Here is a 25,734-nt window from a genome sequence, read left to right as displayed (position 1 = left end):
GCACGGTAGTTCCGAAAGCATGGTTCTTACTTGGAGCACACAAACATGGTCACACTCACACTACCAAGAGCGGTGTTTGCGACTACAAGGAAGCTGCATTACCAGGCTAGCAAGACGTAACACGAGAACCACAGTCTACTACAGAGTGGGATGAGCATGCTGCCGAGGGTTTGAATGATGCACTGAAAGGTGCCAAGAATGCGGGTTCGCAAATTCAATAAATGACGTTTTAATGCTGAGAAACCATTATTTCTGGGTCAGTACTGTAACCCAACAGCAAGCATTAGTACATACCTTCCCTGCAAGCACATGTGTTGACATGTAAACAAAACATTTACACTCAGAAGAGTCTGACTACAATCTTTCTTCTTAAAGAAATCTTATTTCTCTTTTGGCGACTAGACAACCATCCGTTCAAACATATGCCTGCACTCCCTTGAACTTTTTGTCGCGTTGTCAAGTTCAGCCCATCGTTTTTAAGTGGACGAGTTGTAAGACGTGAAAATTATTTGGATGCAGTCAGTGACCACAATAAAAAAAAGTTGTGTTTAGAGAATTCCTTTCACCCAGCAAACAGAATGTTCATGACAAAAACCACTTACAAGGCTCAGGAGTGGGCATGCTGGGTTCCACAAGTCCCGGCCAGAACCACTGGTTGGCAGCAGCAAAGTCCGTATCTCCATCAGAGGATGACCGGGACGAGGCGTCGGACGAGGACGACTGCGAGGAAGAGAACGATTTCCCTACAAAGGCTCACAGCTAGAGTGCGGAAACTATGACCATCGCTTAATCCAAGGCCACAGTTCAGCTAAACACTAGTAATACGTACTCCACAGCATAAATTTCCCGAACGGGAGCCATTTAAAGTGCACCATTTCGCCCCAGTATCATTCTCTGCTACAACAGAGCAACAGTGGAATATCGAGGACGCCAAATGCAAGAACTGGAATTTCATTTAGTACATCAAAAAGAGTTTCAACCGAAGCTCATTCTTGATCAGAAATTAGAGGAACACACCACCCCTGCACGAAACATCGGCAAAAATTTGCCCAAACGTATGAATTTCTGCTTCATTTTGTTTAGTACAGCAGCGTCTGGACTGAGTCATTGGCAAACCTGGCCACCTAGACGCACCCCGAATAGTGTTATCTACTGGGTCGCTTGTAGCACTCTGCTCTTGAGCGAACTACTTAACAGGCACCGCTCTGGTAGGCTGCAGTGGAATTAACTGTACAGTCATAAGTATTCAAGCCTGCAGTGTTGGTTCAAACCCCAGAGGTTCCAATTTATTTTTCTATTTTTTAGAAAAAACTAAGAATGTTTTTTTTTTTATTTATTACAGGACATTCTCTTGGGTCAACTCTAAGCATTCTTGTCAAAAATAAGGATAGTTTGGCATCTCTTAGTTTGTTTTATCCCACGAACACGTACAATAGTTGTTCGGTCCTCCCGGATCAGTCTAGGTGACCTAGTTTGTCAAATACGTGTCTGGGTCACAGCTCGGAGGCAGGGGGGGGCACAGTTAAAGGCGACAGTTTGAAGTGCAGTGTGGAGCACATTTGGATAATAAAGCAGAACCTGCAACCAACAAAGGAAGGCTAAAGAAGGGCACTCACGTTACACGGCGACCCACTCCATCTGCAGCCTGGAGGATTTGTGTCGTCCACGGCGGGTGGACAAGGTGACGGCGTCGAAGAGGTCCTCTGAGGTTGCCGTGCATGGGAGGCCCCCGACCTCCCTGAAGGTGCCGGGTGACAGCCTGGGGTGGGGCATTTGCTGGCCCTGCCACACACCGGGTGGCGGTGTGGTAAAGGAGCGGCTGCCGTCGTCCTCTTAGACCGGCCCTCAGCTGGACTCCCAGGGCCCAGGGGAAAAGGAGTCCTTGAGGGAGGACTGCCCCGGGAAGGCTGCATAGGAAGTGAAAGAGAAGGTTATGCCCCTTTTTTCCTTTTTTTGCTCATCGCCGGCTATGAAGGCAAGGGTTGGCGGGGAGGGCAGCTTGATCTGTGACTCTCGATTGACTCGCTCGCTGATTCCATGGCGCGGACACGCCAATTCGCTTAGCGCAGTTGCTTCATTTCCTTTTATTTATTTTTGCTTTCCCTTCGGTTGCCTGAATGCCTCGCCAAGCATCAGCGGAGGCTGTCATGGTGAAATTTTGTTTTAACAGAAGAGAACGTGAGGCGGTTTTGTGTGTGTGTGTTTTTTTTTTTGCTTTTGAGTTTATGGAAAACAGATAACATATCCACGTTGTTCGGCATATCGGAGGCTTCGTCTTAAAGCGAGGCTGAGTTGTGCAGTACATGTCAAAAATCAATTTTTTTGCTTCCGAGTCATGGCACGTACACAAAAAATAAATAAATAAGCAGTCCCCCCCCACCCCCCCCCCCTTTTCCAAGGAAAGCAATTGCAATGCAAAATGAACATGGCCAGACATCTAAATTCGTGTCCCAAAACACAGTTGCAGGACAAGATTCTGGGAAATCTGGCTGTAGCTGCCTCCATCGCAACTGCATGAGTGAGCTATGTAGTCCTCTTGCCGAGCAGCAGGTAAGCCTTCATGGAAAGAGCAACGGTGCAGCATTCACACAGCCAAACACACAAATTGCGACTGCATCAACTTTGTCCTGGAAGGGTTTTAACCGATGCTCGTCCTTGATCACAAATAAGAGTCGAATCATCGGGGAAAATTTCCCCCACTGAGTAAATATCCCCTTCGCTTTGCTTAGTAAATCTGCGCTCGGTCACAGTGAGCTGGAAGCGACCGAATGGAAGGCAGTGCTACAGATGAAGATGGGGGATACTGACACGCCCCGCAGCCAGCAGGGGGAAAGGGGCGATGGAGGGGCACTCACGTTATGCGCCCACCCACTCCATCCTCGGCCCAGAAGACGTCCGCCCAAGAGGTCGTCCTGGTCCCCAAGGTGCGGGGCAATCGCCAGCTCTGCCTCGCACCGGGTGGCGGTGCGCAGAGGACTGGCTGCGGTCCTCCTCGAAGACCGGCATCCAGCCGGACTCCCAGGGCAGCAGTGGAGGGGAGTTCTCGAGGGATGACTCCCTGGGAAGGCTGCATTAGGGAAATGAATAATGGGGCGTCTACTTTAGCATTGATGAAATGTGCAAAAAAATCTATGTCCCACCATCAGGGCCTTTTTTTAACCCGTAAACTGCCGCTACCAAGATAACTCTGTTGACTGCACTCGCACACCCCGGCCACTAAATGTGCCACCGAGGCAACTTGTGTAAAAAAATATTAACAGGCGTGTCATGCCATCTGTAGGGAGGTTAAGCGCATAACAGGTAGGGTACATCTTGAACTACAGATGGAGCGCAAGTTTTTTTCATCCATGCTTTGAATTCACTTCCGCAACGCTCGCTGCCATGGCAAGTTGGATATGGCCAAGAAAAGAAATTTCACTATCTGTGTTATAGCTGCCGCCCTCTGTAAGGCCCCATTGTGGAGAAAACTCCACCGCTCTGTAAAAATGTTCAGATGTTCTTCAGAACATAAATGTGAATTAGTAGTGGAACAAACATAAAAAAGAAAACCTGGTGCGGAGTCATTCCTCTTGGGAGTATTTTTTTCTGGCTACTTTTAATGTGAGAAGTAGTCAGAAGAAAAAAAACTTGGCAGTGAAAGCCTTCACACATATAACATGCTTAATTTGCAAGGGAAAATAGAGCACGAGATCAAAATGTTGAAAAAGAAACCTATCTTCAATAAAAACGGCATGGTGCTGACGTTCTGAGGCACATACAGAACATCAAAGGTAAAGTGCAGCACATTACTGGCAACAGCCAAAAAGAGGTCGTTCGAACTGAATTATCTCACCAAGCACTTTACCATCAGGAATAGCGTCAGTGCGTAGATAGACCATAGCACTACAGTCCAGCCTCAACCAAACAACATTTGAATGCCTCTGCTGACAGAACCTAGCTATCACGGTTCTATCATGAATTTAGCTTTAAGCGATTTTATGAAGGACACTAATGTCAAGCATGTTCTCTTTGGTCAATTCTACACATTCTTGTCGAAAATAAGGATAGCCTAGTATCCGTTAGGTCTTTCTAGCCTACCAACGTGTTTATTACTTGGTACAACATGAAAGGGATGCAAACGTAGGATGTGTCTAGGCGGCCTGGTTTGTCAAATGTGCATCCTGGTTGCAGAGCAGAGTTGTAGGCGGAGTTGTAGGCGGAGCGGTAGGCGGAGCGGTAGGCGAAGAGCGGATTTGTAGGAGAATTAAGTGCAGTGCGGAGGAAATCCGGGGGACGCGAATAGAACATGCAGCCAAACAAAGGAAAGGCGGGAGAAGAAGGGCCCTCACGTTATTCGGGCACCCACTCCATCTTCGGCCTAGTAGACATCCACACGGTCCACGGGGTGCGTGGCACGACGGCGTTGCAGACGTCCTTCCAGGACAGAGTGGTCAGCAGGCCCCTGACCTCCCTGAAGGTGCCGGGTGACAGCCAAGGGTGGGGCACTCGCCGCCCCTGCCTCACACCGGGTGGCGGTGTGGCAGAGCCTTGGCTGCCGTCCTCCTCGTAGACCTTGTAGGGCAACAACGGAGAAGCGCCTTCCTCGGGAGAGAGAGGTGCTGCCCTGGGGACGCTGCATTAGAATTAGAAGATAAGGGTTCTCAGCAAAGCATTGCTAACAAAAGAAAATCAATGTCTTGATACTATAATAGGGGCCTTCATTTTCCCATATCACAATGCTCAAAGGGACCATGTACACTTGTTCATCCTACCAGAATATCGGCGTTCTGTATAGAGTCATTCAGATAACATCAAACAAAGCACGGCTGGTCGACCTCTGCAATTTGGTTGAAATTTTTTTTTTACCTCATTCCCACATGTATGTACAGATTCGCACATATTTTTGGTGGAAACAATTTTGTCCGACTGAAAAAAATTTTGGAACGCACCCGGGCGGACCGTGGCCACTACCTGCCCCTGCACTGCGGCCAACTTTAGTGACGCCCACCAAAAATACACTCCTTAGGCACGAACGGTAATTTTTATGCTTCACCTATGTCTGGTGTGCATCCCCCCACAAAGAATTGTTGGCTAAAAAGAAGGCGCGTAAAGCCTGACGAAAAAGTTTAAACGCCTGTTCGTCTACTGACAACGATGGTTGAAATGCAAAGCTTTCTCGGCAAATGGAGAAAACAAATTCCGAACCGTAAATGATCAAAGTCCAACCTGTGAATGATCAAAGTCCACAACCCCAACAAAAGCAGACAAATCCCTCACGAGAAAGCTGAGCTTTTCAACTATCGCCGTTAGACTAAGGGGCGTTTGAACTTTTTTCCCCCGTCGCTACCTTTTGTGTCAGCTACACGGCCCTCTAGGCGAGCAAGAGGCAGGCCTTTGTGGCAAGAGCAATGGTGCGGCATTCACGTAGCAAACGCACAAACTGCAACCTCATAAACCGTGTCCAAGGAGGATTTTAGCAGTCGCTTGTCCTTGATCAGAAATGAGAGAGACACACCACCACTAATAGAAGCATCGGCGAGAATTTCCGCTTTCCTTTGTTTACAGAATCCCTGTACAGACACCGTGCGGGAGGAAGGGGGGAAGAAGCGACCGAAGGAAGTGCAGTGCAGACCGAGCCCAGTGCAAGCAGAACGCGCACTCACGTGGTGCGCCCACCCACTCCAGCCTCAGCCCGGAAGACATCCACGTTGGAGGCGGCACGAAACAACTCCTTGAGGTTGAAGATGTCCTCCCAGGTGGCCATCTCCTGGTGCCTGCAGTGACCGCTGCGACAGGGGAAGTCGCCGGCTCTGCCACTCCGGGTGGCGGTGTGGCATAGACCGGCTGCAGTGCTCCTCAGAGACCGGCTCTGAGATACTCTTCTCAGGGCGCCAAGGAAGAGCAGTTCTCGAGGGAGGACTGCCCTGGGAGGTCTGCATAGGAAGTGAAATAAATAGAATGGTGTTGACCTTAGCAATGCCAAAGGAATAAAACGAAATCCCTGTCACACTATCAGAGCCCTTTGTTAGCGTCTTCCCAGCCACTCCAAGACTCATGCCCCTGCCACTAAATGCCACTCACGAGACTAGTGCAACAAAAATATTGCAGCCTGTTGCGCTATTTAAAGGAGTACTGACACGAAATTTCTCGCTTTCAGTTTTTATGCTGTAAAGAATACCTATGGTCCCAGTAATTACGAAAATCGAACCGAAAGGCGTCAGCCACCAACATATAATTAATTATAGCACGTTTATTGCAACCACTTTCAAATTCGGTCGCCGCGCGGGAAAATGGCCGTTCGAAGGAGAGCCTGCAAGCGGACTGCCTGACGTCACGGTCTCCGTGACGTCGGACCGTGACGTCATGGTCTCCGTGACGTCAGGGACGTTCGCTGCATCGTCTGCTACGGATTGCACGCGGTTCACACTTGCTCGCGCAGTCATGTCTGAATCGTCAGACTCGGATGAGTCCTTTCCACCGGATTTTTTAGATGTTGCTGCGGCAGTAGCGGCAAAGCATTTTCAATTTGACCCGCTAGCCAGCAGCGACTCGGAGAATGGCGACGACGGCATCGACGCGGGCGGCGACGACGACGACCCAGAACGCTGGAGGTTGGGAAACGTGAACTGGTAAGCCTCAGCAGATGTGCACACTTGGCGCATTTAAGCATTTGAAAATTACCTTCATGGCTAGTAGCCGCACTTTGTTCATTACATAAAAAAACTGCGAGTTACCTGGTCGGGTCGGTGCTAATTCACTGCTAGTGCTAACCGCGGGCCCTTTGTGGATACGCTTGTTTGGGCAGAATGCGTTTCCACTCCGCTTGTACTGCAGCGGCAACTAGAAATGTGTCTTATTTTCTTAAAGGTGCACTTGCGGCCACTGCCGACCGATGCCCAAGTCGCTCGAGTCGAAGTGTTGCCGGGAAATTCCCCGCGTCGATGCCACGATTCCGGCGGGCGAGACCTGCATAACGGCGCACCCGACATTTACACAGGGCGTCTTAAACATTCACGCGCTAGAAATCGCCTATTACTGGCTCATGGAGGACCGACCAGGCGTAGTGGATGACCCGGAGATTCACAGGTATTTTTGGACTTCGGTTAATGCGCGCACTCACGCTTTTTTTTTTTTTTTCGTAATTGCAACCCTTTTGTTCTAACCATTTTCGAGTTTTCCTCTTCGCAATTCATTGTGGCACTTTCTCTGGCTAGCGAAGCTTCATGTTAGCCACCTATACTTTGGAGAATGAGAAACGCCCGATTTGTTCATTTTATAGGACCACAGACCTTCTATAAAACCATGGATCCGGCACCTTTGTTGGCGCAACAATGCTTTCACAATTCTAGATTTCACAGTTGCTGTGCTCCTGAACATTTGAAGCTAGGTACGAGGACGTGAGATACACCTGTATACATAAACTTTTGGTGTCACTTGGTTGATATACAATTACTGCATAATTTCAAGCCACTCAAGTTCCGTGATGAACAAGAGACTTGTAGCAGCATAAGGGTTTTCTGGAGCAGATAAAACCTAATTTCCATTGCACTAGTACTGCTTCTTCAGTTTTGTCATTACTACTTCAACTGATTAAATTGACTATTTCAGGGTGTACCGGCACGTTGCCTACAGGCAATTTGTTCGCTGGATTTGGAAGGTACTCGGACCAAACCGCCGGGTAGTAATCCCAAGTTGCGCCGTGAACCAAATAAGGGAGGCATTTCCTTCAGAGGAATATGCAGGGTTCCAGTACCCTCAAGTGTAAATAAAGGTGTCATGTGAAACAGCAACAATCTCTTTATTTCATTTGTGATTCCCTGGTAGTGATAACACTTCATAATATTACACTGCTCACATTGCACACAGGGATGCAACTACATACCTACATATGGGATCATGCATAGACACAATCATTCACAGTGACTACAACACATTTTACTGCAAAGAAGTATATTTCTAACCCCTCCCCCGGTTTTCATTCCTGTGTCATCGATTTACTCGGCGCCGCTCAGGGGCTCCTCCTCGCCCCCACTGACAACTTTCACAACTATTGTTCTCCTCTCCCCCGCAGATGCCCCTTTGGCAAGTTGCGCAGTAGGCAGGTAACGGCGGTAGTGTGGTTATCAGATGATTGCAAAAAATAAACAGAAGCATGGAAGGGCGTTAAAAAATGCACTGCAGATTACTATACTCCTTGATATGAAATTTGTGCACAGCGCGAGCTGCAGTCTTCTCGGTCACGGTGCATTTCTGCTACGTCTCAGTAAGTGTTCGCGTGATCATCGAATGCCTGGCGGCGGGAGCTACTCTGCTGCTACCTCGCAGCGCGCCGCCGCCGCCGGCCAACATGTTGCGAATCATGTTTGAACATCCCGCGCAGATGTCACGTGGTTCGGGTTAGCCCCGCTGAAGAGAGCCGCGAGCAAGTTGTTGCACATCGTGTTTGAACCTCCCGCGCAAATGTGACGTGGTTTAGATTGGCGCAGAAACAGGGTCTGGGGAAAGTGTCATGGGGATGGTGCTCCTTGGTAGTGATGCATGACACGTGTGAGGGAAAGTCAATGAGAGAGATGATGCCGTAGCCGCACGTGTCGTATTCCATCTCACCCTTCGCTAGACGCTCCTCTCCGTTTCGCTGGTGCGTTCACTCACTCGGTTACGTGGACATAAACAGACGCCCCTCTCGCGATGCCCAGGTAATGGCTAACTAAAGGCTGCCTCTAAAACTACCGAAACCCGCCGTCACCGTTTGCACTCAAATTCCACTTCACCAAGTACCTGCGAATCCCTTTCTGTTGAAGAGACACTTGCCCAGTTGGAACGACGGCATGAGCCCATATTTTCTTCAGCTTGGAAGGCCTCCCGAACTACATTTTCGTCGGTGTCTTTCACGCCTAAGCATGTGCCATGACTGGATACCGGTTTTTGCGGGCACCGTTTGCGGGTGGAAAAAGGGGGACGTGCACACACAACTAAACTTAATGCCGCTACCCATGCAGGTTATCCATCTTCACAGAGTGGAAGGACACTTTTTTATATGCTACCATAGTTCAACATGTACAAATGACACCCAAAGTGACGCTGAGGTTAAACAGGAAAGAAAAACAATTTTCAATACACACATACACAGAGAGTGCTAACAGGTCTAAATAAATGTAAATCACCAGGCCCAGTCACAAAGCCATGGCAGCTATGGTGGTTTGCACGCTGCACCTTTTCCAATTCCATATTCCCCCCTTCCCCACACTTTCTGCATTTTAGATGAAGGCGAAAAGCAAAAATGCCAGTTCGTCAAGATTTTGGCGCACGTCGAAGAGCCCAGGTTGCCAAAATGGGTCTGTTGCCCTCCACTAAGGTGTTCCCCATAGCCCAAGCTTTGGTTCCACACAAAGTGAACACGCCTTCCCGCTGAATCATAAAACGGCTTGAATGCAGATGTGCAAGGAGAGGAAGAAGAGCTTTTCCGCACTAGAAGGTGGCAGGAGTCCCTTTAGGAGTTGCTGCCCCATGAACAATCAAAGCGGCTCCAGAAAGCCTGCACTGCTGCTTCCTTGTCGACAGGCCCAACAGAGCTGGTCAGAGGCGGTGGCACTGGTTCAAGTTGGCTGGGTGCTCCATTGGCATTGTTCAACCGATCGTCCACGGCTCTTTGCAGGTGGTCCAGATAGCCTGCAAGCAATATCAGCCAGTCTGTGCATGAGAGCCAAAGTATAACATTTGCCTGCAACTGTTCTAGGCCTCCTGCACTGCCCAGGGGGCGCTCCGCAAGCGGCTTCTGGGCAGTACTTCTGGGTAGTACAAAGCTGCACAGGTCTCAGAGGATCGCGTGTTGAGAGAAGCAAAATGAGCTCGATGTTCCCGATTGTTTTGCGACATGGTCACCAGCCCATCCCCGACAAGTCCGGTCTCTTTCGGCGATCAACTTGGCATTAGGGGAAAAAGCTTTCCAGCGCAAAATACGTTTACAGAGCCAACAAAAGTGCCGGGACGGTGAGGGTGCTCTCCCACTCACAGATTCACTGGCCATTTGAAGTGAAACTTCTAGTTTAAACTAATACTCTAGGAGACAAGGACTTTTCAACAACAGCCAATCAAAAAATAAGAGGTCCAGCGGACCACTGGCTCGCCTGGTGCGGCGCGCCGCTCTGTTGCGTACCTGCGCACTATGCATGCGCTTTCATTACACAGTGCTCGTTCACATCGCCGTTACGAATACATGGTGTAGCATTAGCTTGCCGTTTTGTTGCATGTCTCAGTAACAAAATACAGCGAGCATCACAAGAGTGAAATCTGTTTGGCAATTTCGAAATTAGTGGTGGTAAAAACAAGGTGGTTGGGCGAACTGAGATGCCGCTCGCTTTCCTTGTTTGCTCTCACTTTACTTAATTACGCTCTTGCATTATATATTCCCACTTCGCACTTGATAGGCTAGAATAAGGGTCAGCAACGTTTTGAATTGTAGGGCCGCGTCGCATGCAGCCGACACGGCGGAGGGCTGGACGGCAAATCAGGTGGGAGGGGGAGGGGGGCTTTGAACGCAAAAAAAAAAAAAAAGGAATTGCCAATAATGTTTGACAATATTCTGCCAAAGTGTGAAGATGGGGACAATTCAACTGGAAGCGACCAATTCTCTGTTCTTGTCTCGCTGCCTAACTCCATTTGAGGACAAAACTGGCGTGTCGGCGTTGAGATTGTTAGCGACGACCCCTGCACTAGAAGATGACCAACAGAGTCGGTGATGATCGAATGCAAATATTCGGGGCCACGCGCCGTGTATGCAGCTGTTATGTTATGCAAATATAGAAGTAGACATCTTTGCAGGCAGCGGGCGTGCGATTTGGTGCTTGTTTTGCGTCCTTTAATTGCGGAGAACACCACTTTCCCTTCGTAGTTCGCAGCCACCTGTTTTAGTCGATGGGAGAGGCCATGCAAATATGGAATTACAGGGACCTTTTAATAGCGCTTAATTTGTTTATTTGACGCTATTGCCTCACCTACCCGCTAGTATACATGTGCCCTGCCGTTTGTAAATCGTGCGGTGTAAAATGTTACGCAAGAATCATAGTTTGTGAAAATACAGAACAAAATTTCCTTTCGTTTTCAAGGCGGTGCCAGGCCAGCAGTATCAGCTGAGTCGGCTGCGCAAATCTTGCAATCGCTTGCATGCTCCCGCTGAAGCAACCTTTCGCAGTTACCAGCAGCGTTCCGTGTTTATGCTACTTGTGAACTTCCCTTTGTCGACCGCACGCAAGAAGAAAGAACGGTAATGGTTGTCAGGAAGCAAGACCAATTGTCGTGGTGATACTGTCCCACAGTAAAGGAAAAAAAAACCTAGATTGTAGTGGTCAACGCTCATACACATTGGTTACAAAATACAAGCTACAGTAAACCCCCGTTACAAGAGACACTTGGTTATAAGAGACATCTGAATGAAAGCGGTTGGGTTGGTTTTGCTATGTTTGCCATGTTAGCAACATTGCATACAAGAGACATGATTCTTGGGTCCCTTGAGCGTCTCTTGTAACGAGGTTTTACTGTATTGCCACATGCACGGAGTCACATACCGTACGTGGGTGGAACTTTTATGGCGGCGACAGTGTGGCCTCCCTTCCTGGCTTTTGGAAACACCACTTGAAAACGCGGGTCCCCATTCCGAGTCGTTGCCTGCTTTCTTCCGGCGTTCTCATTGTAATGCAGGGCTGATAAGGTGCATCTGTGTACATGATTACACAAAATGGCATCATTATTGACTCCTAATGTTTCTAGCAAACAACATACAGGTCACACAAAATTCAGGCAAGAAGTGTGAGCAAATTTTATTTCTTTCGAGCACAGATGACCGTCATCACTAAGAATCAGTTATGAGTATCGGATAAAATACATACTTAGGCCCGAATTTTAAAATCTTCCTTACCTTACCCCATTCCCTCACCTTACTCAAGGAGCCCTTCATGCTCCCTTACAGTGAGGCGACCTTGCAGCTCCGATCTTCATTTTTAAAGCCTCCCTCAACCTCCCTTTTTAGCGTCGAAACGTGCGAGCAAACGTTTTGTGCGAGCGTAGCGCCTGTATAACCATGCCCGTGAAAGTGGATTACACAGAAGAAAAAGAAGAACTTCTCTGAGAACTGGCGCGAAAATACAAAAACTTTGTAGAGTGCAAGAAGAGCAACGCCGTGTCGCTGCAAGCAAAACCTGAAGTGTGGAAGCGGCTTTGCGACGAATGCAACAGCATGCCCAACATGCGCCCAGGGAACGTGAAACAATTCCGCGTCATTAGCGTTTCCTCTTCGTTGCGTTTGGCAGCCGCACGTACTTAGGGAACAGGTGCAAGCACACCGCCTGCCTAACTTCCCAGAGCACATTGCTCACCGTGGGCGGCGAAATGTTGACGAGGTCGTGACCACTGTCAACCGTCAAAAGAAGTTCCACATGTGAGAAAGTAGGTGTTAGTGCCATGAAAAATCGTGCTAGGGATCGCTATCAGCGCTTATTTAGAAGCGGCGATCAGATATCTGCCACGATGCTAACACTACGCTTCCTTACCCCTTCCCCCACCAATTAGAATGTCAGCGTTGAGAGTCCAGCAAATCTTTCTTTCTTCCCTAATAAAAAGCTACAAAAATTTTCAACCTGTTAACACGGCCACCTATTTGATGCTGACTGATATTCATTTCAACCGTAATACAAAATGCACAAAGAAGGTACTGTACGGGAGAGCAGGGTCCTTTTCCATGGATACAGTACCATTTACAGGGGGAGGGGTGAGACACACAGTCCCTACTGAGTTGCCAAAAGCATCTAAGTGGTCTACGTACCTTGCAACGATTCCTCTGTACGAGAATGGGAAGGCCTTCGGAGCGAAACGGTTGATGACGGAGTGGAAGGACTCCACTCCGTAAGTCTGCAAAGCAGGGGAAATCTGCTTGATGTCATCTAGCAGCCTCTTTGCTGAAACGATAGGGCGCAGCTTGTCGAATGCATCTGTGCCTGTAAAAATTAAAACAAAATTTTTAAACATTTGATAATTACTATAGTCCCTAGTGCCAAAACAGCAATGGAAATGAGTGCATGTACAAGGAGTAGCTCGCAAATGTGTAGTATGTCCTATTTTCACTTTTATAATCTCGCCGACACAAAGTAAAGGTCAAAGATTAAAAAATTCAGTAAGTTTGTATTGACGCGCAAGACTTGAATGGTTAAGTGTTTGCATCATCATCATCAGCATATTTAAGGCCACTGCAGAGCAAAGGCCTTTCCCATGGACCTCCAATTACCCCGGTCCTGCGCTAACTGCACCCAATTTATCCCCGCAAACTTCTTGATTTCATCTGCCCACCTAACTTTCTGTCGCACCCTGCTATGCTTGCCCTCTCTAGGGATCCAGTCTATTACACTTAATGAACAACAGTTATCTTGCCTTTGCAGTATATGCCCTGCCCACAACCATTTCCTCTTCTTAACTTCTACTAATATGTTCTTAAAGCGACCCTACAACACTCTTTGAGCAGTGCAAGTAAACCAGCGCGACATTTAGATTACACTGCCAAGAATACCTGAGCCAAATATTACACGTGCACGTGAAGCGGTGAGAATGCAAATCACTCTGAAAAACTCGGAAAACCCAACCGCACTCTCTTCAATTTTCCTGATTATGCACCCCTGGCATGGCCTAAAAGACGTCATGTAGCCATGGCTGTCCCATTGACTGACGCTGGTCACCTTTGCGGCTTATTTCTTACATTTCCTGTGACGTTGGCGCTGTGTACCAACCTCCTCTACACCTGAACCTGTATGCACAGTTTTAGCTTTATTTTGTTTTTTCAGTGAGTGCACAGTTTCAGTGACAACCTAATACTCCCCTTTCAATGAGACCACTCAACAACAAACTTTACAGCTTCAAAAACGCCCTACCAGTCTGAGTGCGCGCTTGCGAGCAGGCAGCCATGCCTGCTTTTTTTGTGGCACCAAACCGGAAACAGACCCCTTCACATTGCGGAGAAAAAGAGAACTCCCCGGAGTGTGATTTATTGAAGGCCACCGAAGAGAACGCTGCAAACCGCCCCCTCTCCGGGAGACAGCGCGCAGCTTTTGTCATGTTGTCTGCGGTCGGGTTGAAAGAGAATAATTATGTGCAATTTCTCATTGCACGTAGTTTCGGTGTTAATGAACGGATTTTCAGAATTCTTGTGAGAGGAGATAGGTGGGACAACAGACTTTACCCCAAGAAACATTTAGTTGATGGAAAATGCTGCAGGGTCCCTTTAACACGTGTTTGTTCCCTGACCCACTCTGCTCTCTTCTTGTCCTGCAATGTTACACCTATCATCTTCCACTCCATTGCTCACTGAGTCGTCCTCAATTTAAGTTGAGCCCTTTACTGAGCCGCCAAGTTTCTGCCCCATAGGTGAGTGCCCTTTTCTCGCGCTGCAAAATTTGCGGCTTTTTTTTTTCTACTGACACTGTGTGCAGAGGACGCTTGGCGGTCGCTATGGAGCACACACTCACTAGCACTTAGCATTTTCTTGGTGTTCTTTCCTGCAACACCGAACTTCCTGCCAGTAACAATAGCTCCACTTTAAAAAATGTTATGAGTAGGGTTCTGCAGAGGACAAGTTCTAACCAGGATGAATCCACTTTCGTCGCTCCAGCTCTCCATGCAGACACTTGTCGTAGAGTGGGCCATGGCCGTCGTGCTTGTCTTGCACATGGTTCAGCACAGAGAGCCAGACAGCCACTGCCAGCTCCCCGTCACCACCACCAACTTTCACGGCATGGTACAGATGGTTGGTGATAGTCTGGCACCACAGGGCAAGAATTTCGCACCCTTTTGCCTTGGAAGCTGCCAGCACCTTTTTTCTCAACCCTGCAGAAGCACAAAGAAAATCAGTTGCCACTGTAGTGGGCGCCTTTACATACAACGCCATTACTAACCTTTCGCAACGTGCCATGCATCGATGAAATGGTTGACCTCTGGCCTCTCCGTTTTAAAAAACTTCCGCACTTGCGGGTGGCGGTCAGTGACCACTTCTTCGATGGCGACACCCCTGTCGTCCAAGTCTTGAAGCGCCCTCTTGAGGCCCTCGAGCTCCATGTGCCCACTTGAGGCCACTTCATTTGACTGAGAGGAAACAAGAGGGGTACAATGAGAGACCAAATACAAACAGAAAGGGAACAGGCTAAGACAGGGTGTCCATCAAAATACGTTGAAATTCCCCGAGTTTCCCAGGTTTTCCCTGAGTGCCTTTGCTAAATTCCCTGAGCAATACAGAATTTGCTTTTGGTCAAGACAGGCTGACATATGTCGCCGGATGCTACCAGTCCTAGAGGATAACACTTTCATCTGCGGTAAAGTTCACTCACCGAATTTGAGTCGTTGCAATAAACGTGCTATAATTACTTCTATGTTGGCAGCTGACGGCTTTCGGTTAGATTTTCGTAATTACTGGGCCCATAGGTATTCTTTACAGCATAAAAACTGAAAGCGAGAAATTTAGTGTCAGTACTCCTTTAATGTTTGGTTTTTCTCTAATAGAAACAAAAATTCCCCAAGTTTTTCTAAGCTATTCAGAATTCCTAGGAACTGCAGGCTTCTGCAGTTGGTAGACACTACGTAAAAGGTTGTGCGCATCATTTTTGACAAAATGAACTACACGCACTACTCATTGACAAAACAAGAATAGATACTGCAGTATGCATCGATTCTTCTCGGCGTTCTAAATTCTGGACACTATATTGTGCGCAACACAGAACAACAAAATGTGGGCACTACTTTCTGCATTTAACATGGTACAAACAACAGGCACTCAGCAAAATGCAACACCGAACAGGATTGGAACAGGCCCAAAGGCTGCACCCATAACTGTACACCTGGAAAGTGAAATGCGAGCCTGATAATTTTTATGCTATGTTTTTGAGGTAAAACATGCTCAAGTACAACATAGGCATCACGCAACAGGAATTATGCCAGTACCTGAACAACCTGGACATCAACCACCTTATTGATTGACGTCTCGATGAGGGAGTACGTCCCGTATTTGGCGCTGTAGCCTGGGGAATCTGCCCTGCTGTCGCCGGCAAGCTTGACACCACCAGCTGCTGCCTTCAGCCTCTCCAACGTAGCTGCCTGCTGCTCCTGCCACACCTACAAAAAGTAACACACACTTGGCACTACACCCTTTAATCTGGAAAACCACATAACCATTTAAGGTTATTCAGCAAGGAACACCCTTCACTGTAGGGTGGGTCTCCCTAATAGCTTGTACTGTATTGCTAGGAGTGCAATTTGGCATTAATTTTTCCATGGTTCTATAGAAGTCTATGTCTCAAAATCTTAAGGAAGTTCTTGCACTGCTTCCAGGATATCTAAGTAGTGGTGAATCAGAAAATGCTTAATTGCACAGTACAGCACTGTGATGCTAAACATATCAGAACTGTGAAGGGCATTAACAAACTTCAGTCAAACTTAAATCACACAATTCTTTCAAGATGCATTTTTTGGGGTAGTTGTCTCCTAAATGCTTCATCTGAACTTACAAAAGCTTAGTTTGAACTTACGTACAGTGTGAAACCATGTCCTATTTTCACAACACTTCAACCATTAAATTTAATTGCTGCAATTGATACCTGGTCTACTGCTGGAAGCAAGATCTTCTTCTGAATGCGGTAGAATGTCCTCTGGCTGATGCAGCAGATTCCGGCGCTGTTCAGGAAGTTCAGGCACTTAGCAGGGCTGCAGCCGTTGAAGAGGATCGCGGCAGCCAGGTCCACATTCCCCACAGCATACGTGCCCTCGTTCAACTGGCTGCGCCACTCCAACGAATGCGATGCGCATGTTGTTGTGACGACGACAAGAGAACCTGTCATCTGAACGTAAAAACAAGAAGGGTTGGCTTAGAAGTTGCAACACTTGTTTAGTGAAGCTTTGCACTGTAAGCGGCACACCTTTCTGCCAACTCCAAGTCTACTCAAAGCACAAAACAAACTTTAAAATCACGCAATAGCGTGACAATTATAAGGTCTCAGCTGAAGCAGGTTTCAGTTTTGTTTTCTGCGGCTATACAAAATACCACTGGTATTTAGTGCTACTTAGCTTTTGAGCTCACAGGCTCGAAAACATTAAAATAACAAAGAAACCTCTGACATGACGTCAGGTTTAAAGGAATGCGAGGTTGCTGAAGAAACTGTGAAAAAATGTACTTTTAACACTCATGCGTGAAATATGGAATAGTTTGTACCCATATACAGATCCTGTTTGCGCTACAGTAAAGCCCGCTTACATCGAACAAGGATATGTCAAATTATTGCCTATATCGAACCCTGTATAATTCTAGTAAAAATTACATGCATTTAAAGCTTTTTATATCGAACGCTATTTTGCTCACAATGGATATATCGAACTCTCCCGCGCGGGATTTTTTTGCTCTCCCTAGGCATGCGGCAGGCTTTTCCGCAATACATCAGCGCACAACGGTGTTGCGGGTGTCTCTTGTGACTCCCGCGCGAGCTCGGGCATCCAAACCGGCTGTGGCTGAGTAGACCAGCTCCACGCATGCATGCCGTTGCAGCCGAAAGCGCCACAGTGGGTGCTGCGGGGTGCGGTGTCACCAAACTTGAAGTCCGCACCACTCACTGCGCACACTTGCTTGGTTCGCCGTTATTCACTTGTATCCATGCTCATCTCCGCTCTGTCGAAGACGCTGAGGACTCTGTACAGCTTCCGATCACGAGTGAAGCCATGGCTGCCGTGGCCCTGCTAGGGCGATACTGCAGTGCCATTGAGGGCAGCGGTCTTGTTCTTGTCGACTGTTTAGATACCGTGGAGCAAGTAGTAACCACCAACGTGTTGTGCTCCAAGGAGCAGGCTACACTCACGCAGTTCTTCCGCCACAATAAATTATTGTTTTCTTTCGAAGAAAGTGTCGTATCAATACTGAACTGCAGGGTGGTAAGAGCTCAGCGCTAGCTCGTGACTCTCGGCAAGATTGCTCTCATATAAGTTTTTTTTTTTTTGCTCCACTTTCTATATCGAATTTTTGGTATATCGAACTATTTCACAATGCTTGCGCTGTTTGATGTAAGCGGCTTTACTGTATGTGACTGACTGCTAAAAGCGAAAATGCATACCCGCAATGAGGGAGTGACAGGATGTCGACATTTCCGGCAGGTCTCGAAGAGCTCCAAGAGGTTGCTTTCGCAAACAATAAACTTCCTTGTGACCAAGCTGGATACTGGAGCAGCACTTCCCTCACTGGCTCTGTTTTACAAAAAGGAAAGAGGGAGAGAGAAATAAACAAAACATTGCTAATGCGGACACATTTAAATTATTGAGAGTTATCCCCTGTTGAAATACACAGCATTTTGCTAATACCTATATCTCAGTTTGAATTCCCAGCTTGAGTTAACAAGGCCTTACCGAAGCCACATTTTTCAGTTCATATATGCCAATGCTAGTTGGAGTTATTGTTGCTCCAGTATTATTCTGATACATTAGAAAACACCCCAATCAATTCCAGCACTAAAAATACAGCAGACTCTTATTCAGATAAACTTCGTGGTTGAGACCAACAACACTTCTTTTGTAACGTGCACAATCCAAGAAATGTTCGCCTCCAAGAGACGCTTAAGTGAATTTGTCAACAAAGCTCCCGTTTTTGCTTACACTCAAATGAACACACTTTTCATCGTTTCTCCGGGCGATAAGGCAGTATTTATCTTATATAACCTGAAAGATGAAACATTACTATGCACGGTCTGTGGTGGCTCCTCCAACTAACCGCAGTGACGTCAGGTAAACGTACATGTGATTGGACGATGTTCAAGATTACCATTTAAACAAGTTTCAGTTTTGGTTCTGTGAAACAACATGCTTGGCATCTGACAGTATTATTGGATGGGCATTCTCGATATCTCAGTAATCGCCATATAGCGCTTCTGTCATATAGCGCTTCTGGCTGTAAAGTGTGTCAGATGAGCCAACCAGGACTGCTTAAAACTGTAGCAATCACTAGCAGAGGCCTATGCAGTGGCTGAACGCCCCCCGCGTCGCTGGAGACGCTCAAATGCGATGCATTTTTCCCCCATCTTTGGTGCTTGCCTCACTCATGCCTGTATCGTAAAATGCTAGCTTGCACCAGGCCAAGGGTGTGCTGATTCAGGCCTGTGCCCACTGCCCGCAAGCAGTCGGTGCTCATGGCAACAGCACACCACCGAGAACTCACTACTGCATCAGTGTCAGTCTGCGCGTTCTGCAAACTTGCTCGTGGAGCAATGAACGTTACAGCACAAAAATGGTGGATTCAGTGTAGAAAACATAGGCCAAAACGAATAAATCAACTTACAAAAAAAAAAGGATGTACTCTTGGGGACCCGAACTTGCGACTTGCAAAATAACATACCTAGCGCTCCGAACCATTCAGCCAAAATCCAGTGCTGACGTTATTGAAATAAGAAGTATATAATGTATAACCAGTTTACACTTGCATTTAGTCTTAGCATTTCAAGCAGCTTAGATGCCTATTTTTTGTATAGTGGTCATGCAGTAAGCGTCTCCAAGATTTCCACAATATCTCATGCTTAGCAATTGCATTTCTTGATGAAAAAGCAGTCAAAGATGTGTGGTCGTGCTGCTGACGGCTGCGCTTGTTCACCCAGCGCAAAAAAGTGCTTCCTACAGGTTTGTTTACAGGCAGCTTAGTCTTTACAACTGCAATGTTCAATGAATGACAGCTGAGGTAATGCGACCAGAAATATCCCTAAGTGCCATGATGCATGAAACCCTTGTGATAAAGAGGCAATATGTTGTGCCGTCCGATGCTTACACTGATGATGGGTCTGACGCTGTTGGCTCATGTCCTGGCTGCCACGATGAGGGCTCCATCACTGATGCTGCTGAGCTGTCAAACTCTTCTCGAGTGCTTGGCTCGAAGTTTTTGTCCAAGGGGTCGTCGTCAAATGTGAGGGACAGTTCGCCAAGCGGTGGTCCCGACCACTCTGCAGCTGGCACTGGCGTAGACGCTCGACGTGTTTCCTCGAGCAGCAGGATTTCCGGAAGGGCCAAATCAGTTTGGCACGCTGCAGGCAAGGGTTGATTTAGTTCCATAAAGTGTGTAATTGCGCTTGTTTACAGTACTTATCAAAGCTGTGTAGTGACATGCATCACTGCATACCCATTTCTCTTGTCCTGCTTTCTGTCTGCGTCCTGATCGACTTTGTCTTTACTTTGATGGACGCTTGCGTCGCTTTCAGTGCTACTTGCACGTAGCACTGTGTTTGTGCATCGGAGGCCCTGGAATGTGGCGGTGGCTCATTGGGGCATGGTGCAGCCACAACCAAATTGACCGATGAGTCAACGGAATCTGGAGCATAAAAAAAAAGCCTACAAGTAAGGCACCGGCCAACGAAATGAAAAATTAATAGGCAAAAACTTCTCTGTATAATTTGTGCAGCTCCCCTGTTTGGGCTATGGTCATGAAAGCAAGGACCTAGCTATTTCGCCGCTCTCATTAGCAGCTGAACTCAGAACGCCCTTTTAATTACCTGCGAAGTCAACTTCCCAACAGGCTTTATGAAGTTAAGCAGAAATAAGAGCCAGCCCTAATATTCAGAACTAGGTGCTTCTACGGTACATAATGAAACTCAGTTGTAACAGGGCGAGCGCCCAGCTAAAAATCAGTGCCGTCAGGCTAGCGGAGTGAAGGAATCCACCCAGACATTTTTTATGCTATCACTGGCTTCAATTAATGTTTCCTCCACGGCCTAATGTTTCCGATCGACAGACAAAACAGTGGGACACAGCAGACTGCACCGACTAACACATTCGGCACCTCACCAATGAATGAGGCGTCATTTGCAGCGCACCCAAGTAGCTAATATAACCTCCCCCCGTCCCCTATGCACACTAGACTAGGGCTTAGGCTTCCTAGCACAAAACGTTATATAGGCTTGAGCACAACGTATCGCCTACGTCGCGCAAGGTTAGCTGAGGGTAACGTGCTAGCATATACGAACCAGCGTTTGCAGAACCGTCTGTGCGAAGGTCCACATCAGCAGCGCCCAACAAACTGCCGACAGAGCTCTGGCTGCCACCAGCGCAACCAGCGTCGATGCACCCCTGCGTGAGCAGTTGAAACGGCAAACATCACGACCCAGCCAAAACAAACGAACGGCCACATTCAGATCATAAGGCGTGTACTAACCTCGGATTTCCGCCGCTTCGGTTGTGTTGGACCCCCGTGCGCAGGATCTTCAGCGGTGGGCACGCCAATCGTGGGCACGGCACCAGGCACAAGGCGCAAATTTGTATGGAGGCGCAAATGTGAATGGAGACGTTCGAACTCCTGCATCAACTTCGGGCTCTGAAAGTAGCATTCCTCCGAGAAGTGCAGCGAGCAAATTTTGCTAGCCGGCTTCGGCGACCAGTTGTTGCGGCCACTGTCGCGCACGAACGCAGCCCAGGTTTCGCGCTGCCCATCGTCCCGTGGGAAAAAATGCAGCTTGGCGCCGTCCGTCGATTTACTAGGACAGGCTGCCACTGAGCAATACTTTGCGTTCCGTGAGCTTGCCATAGAACTTCGGCGAGCTCGGCGACGCGCATGGGCCGCTCAGACACCACACAGTCTTCGCACCAGTCCAAGAAAACAGCAAGCGCGAATTGATGAGCAAAACCGTCCTAAACGTGAAGTGCGCACTTCGCAAGCCTTGCTCACAGCGGTACCGCAGCCAAGCCAAACCTCCTATCGAAGCGAGACCGCCCACAACAACAGCGCAGGCTATCGCTTCCGGTTCCGGAAACAACTGTATGACGTCATGCTGAATCGGCCGCAAAATCGCGGATAGCCTGACGTCACACCCTAAGCGATTTCGCTAGTGCTGCCGATTTGTAATAGTTCGCGGCCAGGGCAATTAAAATCGATTTTTGATGCGTTTCCAGCCTCGGATCGCTCCAAAAATTTCTGTGGGTAATCTGTACAAACTACTGAAGCCAATTATATCGTTATTTAGGCCTCTAAATTTGGTGTCAGTACTCCTTTAAGATAGGCCAAGTAAAGACAAAATTTGTAAGGTACGTTTGAAACTATGGAACGCCAGTTTTTCCTTCCACGCTGCTTTGAATTCACCTCGCCAATGCAGCCATGGTGAGTCCGATGCAGCCAAGAAAGGGAATTGCTCTGTGTTTTAGCTGCCCCAGATTATTATAAAGCCACATTATAAAGAATATTCCACTGATAACTTTTTTTAAACACCTAGATGTCCTCATCAGTAGCTAATTATTGTATTATTTATTTAGGCATCAGTTTTTCTGTAAAACGTTTCATAACAGATTAGACTATATAAAAATGTGCAGACCTTCTTCAGAACATAAAAGTGGATTATTAGTGAATTAACATTGGAATAAAAAAAACCCACAGGCAGAGTTCTCCCTGCCAGTGTTTCTTCTGGCTTGCTTTCACAAAAGAACCAGTTAAAAAAAAAAAAATAAACGCTAAAAAGGTAAAACTAGATCATGAAATAAAAAGCTTAAACACAAACCCATATTTAATTAAAAAATCAACATGGTGCTGATGTCCTGAGAAGCATACAGAAAACCCCATTGGTGAAGTGCACCGAATAACTTGCAACAGCAGAAAAGGAGGTTCTTCCAACTTATCTCACAAGGCATTGTAGGTACGCAACCATGAGGAATAGCGTCACCTGGTTGATAGAGGATACTGTACTACAGTCCATCCTCAACCTGATATTAAAAAGTATCTGTCGGCAAAACCTAGCCGTTTCATTTTATCACGTTATGAATTTAGCTTTACGCCCTATGTCAAGCACTCAGTGAAAACTGAAAAATTCTGGTCTTTATTGACTGCGATATATGTTCCACTAATTACAACACATCAAAGTGGTCGGACGTGCTTTCCTGCATTTTAGATAAAGCACCAAGCTGTTCAGCATTACAACCTTTTTTGTGTAGCCAAGATTCAAGGCCTTCGTAGTTCCATGTTGATCACAATTTGCAAATGGGTGAAAGCGATTTGAATGCAGTCTGCAGTCAACGACAGAACGAGCCAGAAATGGCATTTAGAAATCGCAATTAAATTACCAAACAGGAAGTTCAGAATAACCCCTTACAGTGCTGGCAATGGTCTAATTAGTGTCGCATGATGGCCGCCATGGGAGCAGTCATAGTTGATTTTACCCAAACGGACCAACCGTTTCCGCTCACTGAGTACCCAGAGTCACTGTTAATTATTTATAGTGACGCTGGCTAGTTAGTGAGCGGAAGCGGTTTGGCCGGTTGCGTCGAATCAAGACATACTGCTCTAATCAATGCAGACTGATCACTTGTAGTTGCGAAACTACACCTGCGAGGATTGCTGCACTGGATTGGAGCAGTATGTCTTGATTCGACGCAACCGGCCAAACCGCTTCCGCTCACTAACTAGCCAGCGTCACTATAAATAATTAACAGTGACTCTGGGTACTCAGTGAGCGGAAACGGTTGGTCCGTTTGGGTAAAATCAACTATGACTGCTCCCATGGCGGCCATCATGCGACACTAATTAAACCGTTGCCAAAGTGCTCAGGCCTGGGCACAATTGGAACCGTTAGCCCCGGCCGGATCCGCTGGTTGGCAGCGGAAAAGTCCACGCAGTCATCCGACGATGACCAGGAGAAAGCGCCGGTTGTGGACCACTGTGGGAAACGAAAAAGTTCGTCCACAAAGACTCCCTTCTACAGTACAAAAACTATGCCTATTATTGCAAGGCTGGGCCACAGTTCGGCAAAACACAAGCCAAAACACTAAAGAACAAAACTCCCTGAGCTGGCACGATTGACTTGAAGGACACCATTTTGTTCCACTGCTGTCGGCTGCACCAAGTTCAAACCTGACTAAGGGCGTGACCAAAAGGCTGGCATATATGTATGCGGATAGGCGGCACGCAAGTTTTGAATAAAAATAAGCGCTTGAACTCCAGAAAGTGGTGTGCTAACTCTGTGCAAAAGTTTCGCCGAGCAATATTCGCCAAGCAGAACCTACCCAACAACTAGTAGAGAAAAAAAAAAGATGTTAACGGTAACTTTTGCGCAGTCGGTACGGGGACACAGAAAAAGATGACACGAAGACAAGCGCAGACTAACAACTAGCTCAGTTGTTGGTCTGCGCTTGTCTTCGGGTCATCTTATTCTGTGTCCCAGTATCGAGTGCACGAAAGTTACCGTTAAGATGTCAAACCAACTATCCCGCCTACTCATGTTATTACAAAAAAAAAAAAAAAAACTAAGCCTGAGGTCACCTCGCGTCCGGAGGTGAACGTCGGGAACACGTTAGTGCAGGACTCAGAACTGCAAGCAACAGTTATTGAGAGTAATCACAGCTGGTTGCACAGACACGAATGTTTTCACACCAAGAAGCTTCAAAAATATGTATGGTCTATTCAAAACAACCGTATGCCTGGCACATATGTCGCAACTGGCCTTCGAAATGACATATCTCGAAATTTTGAGCACCCTAGGATTGAAATAAAAATGATGATAGAAGCACAGGGGTAAACAGAAATAATTCAAACAAGTAAATTCTACTTCTGTGACGTCCTAAAGCGGATGTAAATAGATTCTGAAAGCCGAGCTCCGTGATAGCTACAAGGGTGGCACATTCAGCTTAGGCCTAGTACCAGGCCGCAAGTGTGTATGGCAATAATTTTCACTCCGACAGCACGCAAAGCATACGTGCTCCTGGCAGTGAGGAAAACGATACTCACGAAGAGTAGCGGCCACGGAGGGTACGTGGCGGCTCAATGCCGCGGTGTCGCCACAGCGCGAGTCACCACAGCGCAGGGAAGACTTGCGGAATAGTGATGGGGTGATGGCAGGGGCAAGGGCGGCAGGGGCGCGAGAGCGAGGCACGTGCCTAGCAGGGCATCATGGACACCAACGCCACCAGCCAGTCACGTGGGAAGCTCGCTTTTTTATTATATATTCACTGGCGTCGTTGGGCATTTACACGAGATGGGCGGATGCGTAATTTTGCATATGAAAACATAGGTAGACATTCTTAAACCAAACCTGTCTGAAGCAATCAGTGTTATTGAATGAAGTTTTTGAACTGTTTACGTAAATTTGCTCTGGCAACAATAGAAATTACGTCATGTCAGCGCCTCACATAAAGGAAAGAAAAGGTTAGGTTTCTTTCCACCATGGTTCTTTCTTTACTCCATGGCGCCTTATGCCGGCGCCATGAGCTAGCAAACGTTTTCTCGGTAGAATATACTAGGCACTACATCCGTGCATTTACTACTCCAGGTTATCCTGGTATGACTGGTAGCGACGCCCTTCTGACCTTCAAGCTCGGCCAAGGTCACTCCAAGGTTAATCAAGCGGCTTCTGTGGTTTCGTTACTGTCCCTAGAATATTAAGCAGAGTCAGTAAATGCTTTCCTGGTCATGAAACTTCGCCGTAACGCTATGGGATGGCTTCGTGCGCTGCTCACGGAGGCCGCACCGCAGCGCTGGCGTTGATCGAGGGGCAGCCGGGGAAGTGCTCTAAGGGCGTTCGGCTTGTCGTGGGCCGCTAAAACGGGCATGGCATTTTGTGAATGCCGAAAAATTTCGTGTGGACGGCCATGCTGTTACTTCGTTCTCGCTTTCCGATCTGGCTAGAGAGGAAACGGCGACAAAGCGATCGCTTTTTCGCTCTCCTGATGCCGAGCTGCGCGCGAGATAGAAGCGTACCATTTCCCGAAAAAAGTTAGCGAATCGAGCTTTTATTT

At 47.5% G+C, this 25,734-nt stretch overlaps 1 protein-coding gene and 2 long non-coding RNA genes across 3 annotated transcripts; 1 reads left to right on the top strand and 2 right to left on the bottom strand.

Annotated features, from left to right (window-relative positions):
• Positions 1-1,747: 1,747 nt before the first annotated feature.
• LOC144141594 (uncharacterized) lies at positions 1,748-4,602 on the bottom strand. The gene is made up of 3 exons (XR_013316651.1): positions 4,329-4,602; positions 2,856-3,067; positions 1,748-1,907 (listed from the first exon to the last, which is right to left on the bottom strand). It is a non-coding gene; the product is annotated as an uncharacterized LOC144141594 (long non-coding RNA).
• A 1,500-nt stretch (positions 4,603-6,102) lies between these two features.
• Positions 6,103-7,778, top strand: LOC144142814 (uncharacterized). Its single transcript, XR_013317051.1, has 3 exons — positions 6,103-6,608; positions 6,847-7,065; positions 7,588-7,778. It is a non-coding gene; the product is annotated as an uncharacterized LOC144142814 (long non-coding RNA).
• On the bottom strand, positions 7,779-22,006 carry LOC144142813 (uncharacterized). The gene is made up of 12 exons (XM_077674587.1): positions 21,176-22,006; positions 20,988-21,090; positions 20,147-20,335; positions 19,799-20,051; positions 18,105-18,234; positions 16,605-16,844; positions 15,952-16,122; positions 14,913-15,099; positions 14,602-14,844; positions 12,797-12,968; positions 11,544-11,692; positions 7,779-9,648 (listed from the first exon to the last, which is right to left on the bottom strand). The coding sequence occupies exons 1-12, from the start codon at positions 21,542-21,544 to the stop codon at positions 9,470-9,472; spliced, it is 2,385 nt and encodes a 794-aa protein (XP_077530713.1). The 5' UTR covers positions 21,545-22,006; the 3' UTR covers positions 7,779-9,469.
• Between the last annotated feature and the right edge of the window lie 3,728 nt (positions 22,007-25,734).

The sequence above is a fragment of the Haemaphysalis longicornis genome, unplaced genomic scaffold, assembly GCF_048455015.1.
Source record: "Haemaphysalis longicornis isolate Haplotype H1 unplaced genomic scaffold, Haemaphysalis longicornis Haplotype H1 scaffold_6, whole genome shotgun sequence".
Classification (NCBI taxonomy): domain Eukaryota; kingdom Metazoa; phylum Arthropoda; class Arachnida; order Ixodida; family Ixodidae; genus Haemaphysalis; species Haemaphysalis longicornis.
This window is presented reverse-complemented; position numbering and strand designations above follow the sequence as displayed.